Source organism: Lonchura striata, chromosome 6 (assembly GCF_046129695.1).
Source record: "Lonchura striata isolate bLonStr1 chromosome 6, bLonStr1.mat, whole genome shotgun sequence".
In the NCBI taxonomy this organism is placed as follows: Eukaryota; Metazoa; Chordata; class Aves; order Passeriformes; family Estrildidae; genus Lonchura; species Lonchura striata.
In genome coordinates, this window is record NC_134608.1 from 56103231 (window position 1) to 56116063 (window position 12833).

The window sequence follows — 12833 nt, forward strand, 5'->3', positions numbered from 1 at the left end:
ATTTCATATATAAACAATATAACATTTTAAGAGCCCTTTATAAATTACTTTAAAACAATCTTGTTATCTGATTGATCTTTACTGAACTGAGGAAGTTTTATGGTTTAGACAAAGACAGGAAAGCTTATCTTCTGCAGTTCTAAACTCTTTGGCTGGTACTTCCTGAATGACTAATCCATGTCACACAAATGCTAGTTCTTACAAACCAAGAAAAGTTTAGGAAAACAGCCATACAGCAACAATCTTATTAGATTTTAAATAACCTATATGAAAGTGAGAGATTAGATCCACTGGTAAAAAATACACGTTTTCTATTAGCACACAAGAATCTTTGTGAGTTAATGAAATATCTATATACAAGTTGAACACTTAATGATGACATTTCATACAAACAAGGAACAAGACAATTGTATTTAAGGAAATAAGAAGCAATAACTATGCTATCTGGAATTTATAAAACTTCACAGAATTGAAGAAAAGAACATGTATTCAACACAATATTCTTAAAAGTCTGAAGAGGTATCATTGGTGTGAAACTATGATTATAGAGGCCAGAAATCCATCTATTTCTACATCATCAAAACACACTACAGTGTATGAAGTTCCCTGGGGTAGATCCCAATGGATTTCCCCCTCCCAGAAGTGCAGCTAATACAGGGCAGTGATGGACCATCACCCACCCAGTGAAAGGGCACAAAGCTGCCCACTCCCTCCCTGACACACTGATGATGTGAAGGGCTGAGCAGAGAGGACTCTTGTCTGGGCTGCGTAAGGTTTCTGGTTACTACAGAAAGAATCAAATGTTAGCAGTTAAGAGTACACAATGCTTAGGTTATGGTATCCTAGATGCCTGCTTGGGTTTAAGTCTCAATTCCTCTGTAACTTTTAAATTATTTTCACTCATTCATCACTTCTGCATTTGAGGCAGGATACTAACGTGAAGCCATTCTTCCCACTTCCCATGTCCCTCAGCAGCTTGGCCAAGATCTCCCTATTGCCTGACATAAAACTTTATCAAATGTACTCACCCCATATACCCATGAAAATGGCAAAAAAAAGAGTTGCCACGTTGTCAAACAAATGGGAATACTGCAAGAGAACAGGCAGGAACAGGTCAGTGCCAAGCCAGGTTTCAGGATGAACAGGAATGAACAAAAAAAACAGATACACACCTGTGAGGACTCGCAGGTGGTGTTCAGTCTCCAATACTCACAGTCTCGGTCACAAAGCGGGCACATGATGATCTCTCCTCCAATTGCAGGGTCACAGATTTCTTTGCTAAGGAGGAAAACATTGTAAAGTACCTGCTTCCACAGCATCTTAAAAGATATTTGAAATGAAATTCATTTAAAAGTAAATAGGAGCTTCATTTATTCGAAGCTCAACATTTGCAGCTGCACAGCAAAGATGCCACATCTTGTCACATTCACTGGTATTAACCAGTGGCTGGGTAAGGCAAATGAGAAATGAAGCAACTGCTACAAGGAGTAGAATTAATAATTCCCTTGATATGGCTTTTTGACTGCACCAGCAATGAATCAGGAGTCTATAAGAACTATACTGTACATGCACTTCTTTTGGGCAAGATATAAACCATGTTATTTCTCATCAGGTTAGCAATGACATCAAAACACCCTTTCTAAAAGCAGAGAGACCACTTCAGCTTTGATATCAGCAGTAAAATTTGTTACTTCAATTCAATGACAGTGGGTAAAATTTAGACTTCTATCATAGTCCTTTGGTATTCAGAGAAATCTCAATACCTATAACAGTATTCCCAGATGAATTCTTAACCTAGCTAAAATACAAGTCTCAAAGTTACATTATTCAACAGAATAGGTGAGAATTTTAACTTGTAATTTTTTATAGTTAAAACTCAAAATTTTATGGAAGCCTTCTTACAGAAAACAGTGAGCAACGAGAAGTAAACCCTCTTTTCCTCTCCCCACCCCCAATCCCTGAATACAATAAATCTTTGGACTTCTGATAAAACAAATACTATGCTTCAAAAAAAACCCACCAAACTGTGGCTTTTAAGCTCTTGGATCCCTCTTTTATGGGAGAACACTGCTGATCTGCTTTACTCATGCTTTTGGTTAGTACAAATCATGACCTGCACAAAAAGGTCAGACTGCTCTGCAAGACAGATGACATAGTTGAGCTTAAACACTCAAACAATTTTGGGAGATCTAAGGGGTACTCTCAGGTCTTCATATATTGCAGCTTCTCCAATACAGAAAGCTACGGCTAACAAAATATTGCTTTTCACCTACAAGTTGAGTCTTACTAATTGATAGTCACAAGTTCTGCATTAGTGGTCCACCCCCTTTATAGTCAATAAAGACAGCTGAAGAACAAATTTGTCTGCTCTGACAAGCTTTAAAAGCTTGTTACCTGTTGAGTAACAACAAGAATAAACTTTTTTACAGGAATAAAATTTTCACGTTGCTTAGCTTTTGCCCAGGAGATTTTCAACATTATACCTACCTGCTCATATTTTCATCCATTGTAAACAAACCATAAAGAAAACAGATTAAGCCAACAACTGCTGCAAGGAATAACATCTCAGTGTAAAATCCCAGCCAGGCAAAATAGATTCCAATCTTCTCACCATAGTACTTTCTGAATACAAAAAAAAAAAAGCAATTAATAGGAATACAAAGCAAAATTTAAAACTGTAGTAGAGCAAACTGGCCAGAGTAAAATTGAAATACTTGGCAAAATTCTCCTTTAACAGAAGAGTAAATGCACTGAGGTACTGTGGAAAATGAGGGCTGAAACTGGCCATGAGAAGTTACTCAAGCTGTATGAACAAGGTGAATGATCAGGAAGTATTGCCTCTTTTGTCCCTTTTTTCCTCCTAGAAGAAACTAACATTAAAATCGCTCTTTTCTCTTTTCAACAGGATACTGTAAGTGAAGACTTACTTTCTGATTTTTCCTAGAAGTTATACAAATGAAACAGCACAACAGTTCTGACCAGTTAAAACAAATAGGTAAACCCACAGAAATACAACCACTTGTGTTACAAACAAGGAAGTGTAACCTGTGAACAAAGCAACATTCTGTTGTATCACATCAGCTGAACCAAAGAGATATTAAGTGAGTTTAAATTTGGGGTTAGAACTAAGAATCAGACTTCCAAACTGATTTTATCTGTGTTTTTTTCAAGTGAAATTTTGGAGTGAAATCTACAGTGAAATTTTAACATTTCAAATAAACTTTGCAGAGATTGTTTCAAAAATATGAGGTATTCTATGCATGTGTTTCTTTAACACCTGAATTACCTGTAATACACCTGACCCCAGGAAGACTGGCTAGATGGAAAGAGGCTTGATTTGAGATAAAGCATTTTTCCACTTCTGAGTAGAAAGCCCTGTCATGCTCTCCCAGAACATAGTGCTCAATTAATATCCAGTTCTCACTGGATATTAAAAGAGGCAAAGATTTCCGGATGCCTTAAGTTTTGGCTTTTATATATTTCAGATTCTGTGCTGCTTTAGTGTGTAGCTCTGAGCTTCATATTAAGTGATGGTAAGATCTCTTCACAAGTAGTTAGATAATACAATTCCTTCTCTAGCTGGGGACCAAGGACAGCCTATACAAGTTTCAGGCCCAAGAGCATAAACAATGTGGACTAAAGAGAGAAAACAAGAAGGATGGGACTTTGTCACTACAGGACACGTGAAGGCACGATGCGAGCTGCTGTTACTGCAAAGGTGAAAAAGAGGACGTTTATTTTCTGACTCCAGAATTTATATTTTTCCAAAGGTGACAGTGGATTGGAGGGTGAATGTGCCACCTCTCCAAAGACATTGGACAAACTACTAGGACATCAAGTTTCTCCGCCTCTATGGAGGAATGCAAAGCAATAGGTTGTTTACAGAAAGTTGTGTAAGAAAGTTCTCTACAAGAATGTAAACTCAGAAGGATTTAGAAAATCTTAAGAATCAGGGCAACAGGACTTCATAACCTGAAGTTATAATTGGACAATTAACTCCAACATGCTAACAGACCAAAACTTAGACAAGTGTGAGACCTTGTGAGCGGTTGTCCATTTTGTGACCATTTTGGTTTACCTTGGGTGCAGCCCTGGCTGGGCTCTTGTGCTGCCCAAGGTGGATCCATTTAATAAAAACCTACTTTATTCTTTAGCTCTGTCTAGGGTCTGTTCTATGTCAGCCTTCTCAAGGCATCATTGCTAGCAGGATCACGTTACAGATGACATCCACTGTATTCCAGGGAAAAGCAAGGACACATAAGACCCCCAGGCAGTACCTCACCTGATGAGATCCAGGGGCTGCTCTTTGTAGAAGCGCAGGAAGCGGGCCCACTCCATGTAGAGCGTGTACCGCTCGCTGTCACAGTTCGGGTCACTCGCCTTCTTCCAGTACTGGCACTGAGAGCAAAGCACAGCAAGGGAACACACCTCAGCCCCACGTACTACATCCAAAGAGACAAACAGGAGTGGTGCTACACCCCTCTTAAGACTGTGGTGTTGGTCATTGTCAGGTATCTCAACTGTCAAATACTATGAAAAATTTGGAACTTTGTTGCTGTCGCTGTTGAGGCAGGGATGGGAATGAAGTGACTCCATCTTCAGAGGGCAAAGAATGATCTTTATTCAAAAGTACCTCTCTCTTTTATAGAGAACGTGAATATTAATTCCATTGGTCTTAAAGTAAAAACATTTCACCTGATTGGTGCGCTGGACTTAGGTCAGTGTGGCAGAACTTATCTATAAACAATATGGACAGAAAGCAAGATAACAGATTGTTTATATCCCTCTCTAAGGACTTCTTCCCAGGCTTTTCTCTTAGAGAAATCTTTCTCTTTCTCTCTCTGACTGAACTGAGAATATCCACACTTTCCTACAAATTAAACAGTGTAAAATAACCACAGTTTCTGACAGCTTTTGCATTTTTATCTTGTGCCCCAGAACTCCACTTCTAGAAATATTTGGCTGTGTCGATTATTCATTTTGTGATCATGGTTTTCCTTTTTTCCGAATGTCTCTCAATCACAAAGAAAAGCATGAAAAATGGTTTCTAAATAGGAAGCAACCAATAGAAGTTCAAGTAACCTAAAGTTTGCATTTTGAAAATATTCTGAAAGATTAAATAATTATTTTTAGACAAAGATTTTTGAGTCTGTCTCTCAAGTTTTAGAATATTTTCATAAGATTTGTTAGCATTTAAAGTAGGTTGTAGTTGTATAGAAGAGATTCTTACTTTTTACTGCCTGTGGTTTTGGTAATCCCAACAGTACAAAGTATCTCCCAGCCTACACTAGCATTCTAGATCCTAATCAGCCAAACTTTCCTCCTGAAAACCTAAGGAACATCCATATGCTAATTTTTTTTTTCTAAGGAAAATAAAACATTTTCAAACATTTAAAAATATAAATCTATATACAATATTTAATAATGTCTTATGGTAGAATTCAGAGATATAAATAAGCAACTTAAGTTCACTAAAGCATAGTGACATCTGAAATAACCTTGAAAAACACAGAATTTTAAGATTTAAGTAAAAAATTAATCACAATTTAGGAGGAAAAAATTTTAAAGCTAAAAACCCACGTAAAACACTGTAACCCATCTCTCTCTTGTTTTCTCCATGGAGTTTCAGGACTAAATCCACACATATCATATTAAAAACTGACCTTACAGCAAAGCCAAACATAGTATTTACTATCCTTACCACATTAGCAGTATTCAGTATTTGCACCCAAAGGTCACTGGGAGATGGACAAGTCACCATCCCACACTGAAGTGGCAGGGTTCAGGCAACTTATCTGACTTCAGTCCCAAAACTGTGTGATGCCAAGAGCTTTTCTGTAACTGCAGGTAGTGTGCAGTACTGTGTAACTATAGCATGTGTGTGTGCGCACACCCTATGCACACACATTGATGAAGGTATTCATCTACAGTAGAGATTAATTCCTTGTTATAATCTAAGGTACTACTGTGTGGTCCGTGCAATCAACATTACAGCAACATCATGGAGTAAGTCTCTAAAGAAATGATGTGACTGACACATATTCTGAAAACTCATCCATAGGAAGAAACATTTCAGCACATAAAAGCCAAATAGTAGGACTGACAGGTATGTCTTGTGTTATAAAACAGAATCAATTACTGGGACAAATTGAAAGGTTTGTGTATATTTTCATATCTCCTGGAACAGCAAATGTCACAGTAGGTAAAAGAGTGCAAACACTGGGAAATGCTCAAGGGAGCAAAAAGCTGAAATACTTACATCATGAAGAGGATATGCAGCTGTATAGGTGCCATTGTTTAGCAGTCTCTTAATCCCAAATTTTTTCTTCCCTTCTTCTGTTCCATATGGGCAACGTGTAAGAATATAATTAACCTGAGATACAAGAATGAGAATTTCAGACCTTTCCTATTCTAAGGCCATTTAATAGAAATCTATAATAGATGTGAACTGTGTATAATCTGCAAGAACAACATGCAAGAGTAAAAGGTATTTCTTCAGAAGGCCTTATCTCATACAAGAATACTGGGGGCACAGATGCCTTGTAGACATCCAGAAGATCGGTTCCAACAATTATTCTGTATTTCTAAGAAAGATGCACAGGTACCCAGGCCTCTCTGTACCTCAGTTACCATGGTTTCTATACTCACTCCTGTAAATCTACATGTAACCAAAAGCAGCCAGATTCACATACGTACTATTCTGTTTCTCATGGAAGGTGAGAAGAAAGTGCTCTCATCATTGATGAGGTACAGCTCCTGCTTGTCCTTGCTGAACGGTGCCGTGAAATAATCCGGCTCAGGGTGCATCACCTTCTCAGGCAGCCTCAGTGGGAAAAGCACACAGTCCAGGGGGTTCTCCACCATGGGGGGAATGTCATTTTCCCTGATGGGAACTTTAATGTTCAGTACTTCTGCATATGTGATCAGAACCTCCCATGGCGCATGGATCTTCACAAAAAAAATCTTTCCATCTTCAGATTCCTGCTCCAGAAAAGTTAAATCAGACATTTGACCAAACTGTGTTTTATTGCAAGATTTATGGGAATATATTTCATATAAAAGGTATTGTCTTTTACGTATTTTTAAGGGATTTAAAAATCAAGTAGGAGGGAATAGAAGGACCTTCTGTGTGTGTGTATATATATATTTACTGAAAACCTTATCTGAGTGGTTGGCTGTTCATAACAATAACCTTTGCACTCCTATAAGCTCACAAAGGCTTTTCAAACTATATTCATCTCATACACTGAAGCATGAAAAATTCTAATTACACTGGAAACACATAGAATAATCTTGTCATAAACTTCATGTAACATGCAGTTCTTCTAGTGCTGCTCTGCATTCACAGTAGAAGCTGGCAATCAGAAGGGTTTTTAATATTGCTCAGTGAATTCCCAGCCTATGGATGTTACAGTCTGAACTTCATCAAGGGTTATTTTACTCAACTCAGCCTCTGGCATGCTGACTCCATCAATCAAAATCACAGGTCTCCGGTTATTACTGCAAACAGTACCACTAATCAAACACCCTCAAGGTTACAGGGTCCTTCCTTATACTTACAACATCCAGTGGGCACAACTAATCCATTCTCTGCCTTCCAAACTTGTTATCATTGTTAGGTTGGATTAAAATCAGCTGTAAGCAGACTTCCCATTTATGTGGCTATAAACCAAATTACAGCTATTTTGCATTCTTGTTATGAAAGCAAAAACCAAAGCTTCCTCTTGAATCAAAGCTTCGACAATTCTTATCAATGTATCAGGAAAAAGCACTCAAATTAACCTTGTTTCCCCTAAATTAGTCACACTGCACTGAAATCCACGAGTATAATTTATAATTTTTCTCAGAGAAAGTGTTTTATTAATTTCCAGGTCCTATTATTTTTGGTCCTATTTTTTTCTTCTTTTTTACCTTCTTGTCTTCTGTTTCTAGCTCCAAACCAGCCTTTTGCAGGTTGCTCTCAAATTCTTTTCTCCTTTCCTGAAGAGAAACAAAGACATTTCAGTACCTGATGAAGTTAGCAACTAATTGATCACTCAATGACTCACTGGGTTTCACTTCTCTCAGCTGCCCTGATGACAACCCCTTAAGGCTATGTGACCTTCTCAAAGCAAGCTGACAAAAACCAGCCCATACACAGAGGCCACTTGCTAGTGAGGGCCAGCTTTGTGGTGGGAGCCCACCAGGAACTGCACTGACTGGCCACAGGGCACCCACTGGGTAGGAAAAGGCTTTTTCTGGCCTTTCTGGGTCATCAGAGAAGCAACTGAGCACTTCTGACTTCAGGGGGCTGGTGTGTGGGGTGTGTTCGAGTTTAGCTGTATTTCCAAGAGAAAGATGGAAAGAAAAATTCTGGAAGCTTACAGTTTCTGAGTGCTTACAGCTTCATCCATTTACCTCATCTATTTATTTTGTATATTTAGTTACACAATTATGCCTGATACAGACATTCAAGTACTGATTACAGGCAATTCAAACAGTATTTCACAAACATCACTGATAAGAACCAACAAATCACTGCATGTGCTTAGCTTGCATAAAATAAGCATGGACTTCATGCAGAGATAACAAACCTGCCCACGGCTGTGTGTGGTGGCTGCATGACTTGTGTGAGCTTGATATTCTTGAACTCTTTTTTTTTTGCGAAGTAATTCCTAAGTTGTGTCTTTAGGTAAGAACATTTTCCTCCTCTCCCTCTCTGTATAATTTTTGCTATTATTGAGAAACTGTATTAATTTCCTCTTAATTATACAAAATTTGCTGAACTGCCAGAATAACAATAAATTAAGCCAACTATTAAGCCCTACTCTCTTTAAAATGAACAAGCTAGACCTCAAATTTATTTCTAGCTAAACTCTGCCATGCTGTCTAATATGTCTACTATTGAAAAGTCTTAAAATATAGCTTTCAAACATCTTAAAAAACCCCAAAACATGATAGTTTTCACCCAGTTTTCTTTTCCTGCATGTCAGTGAGGACTGCCATTTCTACATTTCAGTTTGCATAACCTACTCAGGCAAATGAGTGCAAACTGAAGAATAGCTTTCCAAGCCCTCAGATGTTTTCCTGTGTTAGTGGCCACCCATTTTTATGTCACATCTGATTTTGCCAAGTATTACTAGACACTGGACTATATAAACTTATGAATATGATTAACTCCTGAGTTCTAGCACATGCTGGGGGCAAAAGCAATTCCATGCACTATTTTTCCTACAAACCTGCCTAAATGCAACTGTATAAACATGTCAGAAAACTCTGGTTTGCTGACATGATAATCAGATAGAGAACACCACAACTAAAAGGTGATTTAAGAATGTATGTTAAGATGCTATAGAAAGGTCATTTAAGAATCTATGTTAAGATGCTACAGAAAAGCTGACATTCAAGCATAATACCCAAAGCTAAATGCTACTCTATATCACTTTTTCTCCTAACAAAGCAGACTGGTGTGCATTCTTTCTCCAGCAGACACTGGAAGAGAGCCAAGCAAGTCAGGTCAGAGGCTTCTGCCACCAGACAGCAGCCAGCTTCTCTCCAGCTGTGCAGCTCCAGCACAGACAGAGCCAAAGGGTCTGGCACCATCTTACTTATCTTTCCTTGCAATACACTTAGTGTGACCAACTGCAGTGCTCTAATAGAAATTATGCTCTTTTTACTACCTTGCTTTTCTCCAATAAGCCCCCTCCTGAAACCTATGAAATGTACTATACTTTCCAGTTAATGGGAAAAATATTTTTAAAATGAAATCAATCTGCTGGGAAAAAAAAAATCCTCTCCCTTTTCTTGTCAAATACTGGATTTCTTCATGTCACCACCAAAAGCTTAAAATGAACAAAACCCATCCTTGGACCAGAGCTGGTTGTTTTTAATGTGTACTTACAATTTTAAGCTTACTGCTCCAAACCTAATAAACTATCCCTGGTACCTATATTTCTGACTCTGCTTTAGATGCCAATCTGCAAAGAGGCACGAGGGAAGCTCTGTAAGTCATCATATCCAGCATATTATGTGGCTATCTCACATAATGTGGGATAAGCACAGACTAACTTTATCATCTAACATGTGCTGGGCTGTAATGAACCATCTCACTAAGATTAAAGTCCAAAGTCCAGCAGTACTATTATGCCCAGCAATACTATTATAAACACTGCATAATCAGGTACCTAGGGAAGAGAGATAACTTCTCTAAAACCCAATTGTGATAACAATGCTGTTACAACAATGGGTAACAGTGCAGGTCCAACTCTGGTGGGTCCAGTCTGACTCAGCATAATCTGTGATTCTTTAACTCTATGAATTACTGGTCCTGCACAAGATGCTCCAAGAGGCACACTGTGTGCCTAAAAGTGTTGTGTAAATGCATCTTGAACTCTGTCAGGCTTGGTGCTGTGACCACTGTCCTAGAGAGCCTGTTCCAGTGCCCCTGGGTAAAAAAACTTTAGTTTCTAATACCCGACCTAAACCTCCCCTGACTCAGCTTCTTGCCATTCCTTTCAGTCCTGTCACTCACTGGTCTTTACTTCCAGTCAACATAATAGTGGAGTTACTTTGCACAGTCCTAATGCTCCGCAGCTCTTGTGAAGAAATAGACTTATGGACAATAAGAAGTATGTTGTGGTCATACATCAATACTTTGTTAGATATTTTTATAAATTCTATTTATTTTTTTATGTTCATATGGTGGTGAAACACTTCCACATGCGCTAGAGGCTTTAAGGAATAATATTGTCTCAAAAAATTGTAATCCTAATTTTTATTCAGAGACCATTGTGGTTTGGATCTATTCATGTAGCTTATAGCTGAAGGCAAGTTCAAAACAGCATTCCAGTTGAAGTTGGAATGTATCTGGGAATATCAAAAAAGTTAAAAGTTGTTCTGCATGAAGCTAAGAGAGAAGATGAAAACTCTGTCTCTTACATCTGTATTAGGGATATGCTGAAACACAAAGAAGTTATTTATCCCATTCTTAGAAATGCAGAATAAAATTCCTAGTCTCTCATCCTTGAGACTAGGAAACAAAACCCTTTGTCACAACTGTTCTCCTCATATAAACACTTCTATTCTTAGCTGTTCCATTTCACTGCATCATTGTACTGCCATAAAACAAACATTTCTTTCTATGACAACTGTACAATAGCAAGTACAGTGTATACCAGACAAACTCCAGAGTTCATCAATATTTAAATCTTGTTACCACAAAGACAATAGCACAGCACTTGTATGCTAAGAAGTCTGCACTAATTTATGGACATACTAATTGCATAAAGGTCTATGGTGAACATAATTGTAGGGCATATGCAACATGAAAACTGTGCAAAAAAATTGGTATCTCCATGACTGTTTGTCCAGTGACCACAGAGTTTATCTACATGGCCCCTGACATCCCTCCATGAGGCCATAAACTGTTTTGCAAGGAACAGACATACACAGAAATAAATATCACAAGACTTAATGTGGATGCTTAGGCCTTCTGAAAGACAGAGATATTCTCCTAGGAAGAGCATTTTTATGTCAAAGAGGAAGGACAATATTAGCTACTAACACTTGGGCTTTTTCCCATGTGAGTCCTTCAGTCAATAATGACACTCAAGGACACGGACTGTGGTCTGGCAAAGATTCCTACTACCCCCTAATGAGAAGGGGGCAATAAACCAGTGAGAAGGAAACTGCTGCACACACCATGAGTGAGTGCCTGAACTGATCATCTGACTCATCTTCTTTCCCACCCAAAACATAACCTAAATAGTATTCACTTCTCCTCTCATTTTAAATAATTCAGGTATGACTAATGGAAAAGCTTAAGAGCTGCTTTGACAAGTTTTGTATGGGTGTCTTTCTTCTCCCTCCATTGAGTGGCCTTCTCTTCCTTTTTGAAATGCATTTTGCTTCAGGGGAGAAGAAAGCATCTAGCTAGGACTACAGCCTGACAAAGAGTCAGGGTGAGTTTGAAAATGTATGCTTGTATATAAACCTATGGTACCATAGTTATCAAATAACCCAAGAAAATCTTTAGAATGTGGCTAGCTGAGCAAAACTGACTGAGATGCTTAATCTGGGAAAAGCATCAAACAGTGACATGACAAATATTTGGATTTTTTAACATAATAAGAGTAGGATAGTGGGGCTGTGTTCTATGCTGGATTGTATTTGGATGCAAAGACAGGCAGCAGAAGTTCTTAATGAAAACAGTATTTTCTTCATAAAAGTATGAAAGCAATATGCAATTTTTTTAACAGCCTAATCTTTCAGTATTTTTCCAAAGGAAATTTGAATTTTTAATTAGGAAATACTTCAGTATTACAAGATAAAGATTTTAACTGTTCTTTGTTTCAAAGACCAATAGTTTTGATCATGATTTTGTCATAAGCATTGGTGTAACTAGTTTTTTTCAGATATCCTTATCTTTCAGAAACATATGATTACTTGAGAATGTAATTTTTAGTGTCTCTCTCCTTTTTAAATTTTTTTAACGTGAATAAACTTTTGAATTATATATTAGAGAGACTAGTTTGTAAATGTAACCTTTCTTGACTCTGAAAGAAGGTAGCAAATACAGAGAAAAAACAAATTTAAATCCTTATTTTTTTTAATATTGTGCTTTATATAAAATTTGTCATCTTGACTGCCTTTCATTATACTGAATTTTTTATATAACTTGAATTTATGTTAGGCAAGTGAGACCTCATGTGTCAGTGTGAGCATGTAACAAACAGTTGTCATTAACTGATTCCATCTGACTAATACTACCATTCAGGCAACTGGGTCTTGCTGGCAAGTTCAAGGATAATCACTAAGTGGCATTTTAGAGAAAGTTTGATTTTGTGCTCTGTTAC

At 37.7% G+C, this 12833-nt stretch overlaps 1 protein-coding gene across 6 annotated transcripts in view; it reads right to left on the reverse strand.

The window, feature by feature from the left end:
• Window positions 1-12833, reverse strand: part of ANO5 (anoctamin 5) — a 55939-nt gene that overhangs the window by 16932 nt on the left and 26174 nt on the right. For all 6 annotated transcript variants that reach the window (XM_031505094.2, XM_031505092.2, XM_031505093.2 and 3 more), the window contains 7 exons: window positions 7912-7980; window positions 6697-6981; window positions 6260-6373; window positions 4283-4398; window positions 2488-2622; window positions 1173-1278; window positions 1029-1089 (listed from right to left, as the gene is read on the reverse strand). In XM_031505094.2, coding sequence (XP_031360954.1) covers window positions 1029-1089; window positions 1173-1278; window positions 2488-2622; window positions 4283-4398; window positions 6260-6373; window positions 6697-6981; window positions 7912-7980 — 886 coding nt within the window. The remainder of the gene's footprint in view (window positions 1-1028; window positions 1090-1172; window positions 1279-2487; window positions 2623-4282; window positions 4399-6259; window positions 6374-6696; window positions 6982-7911; window positions 7981-12833) is intronic.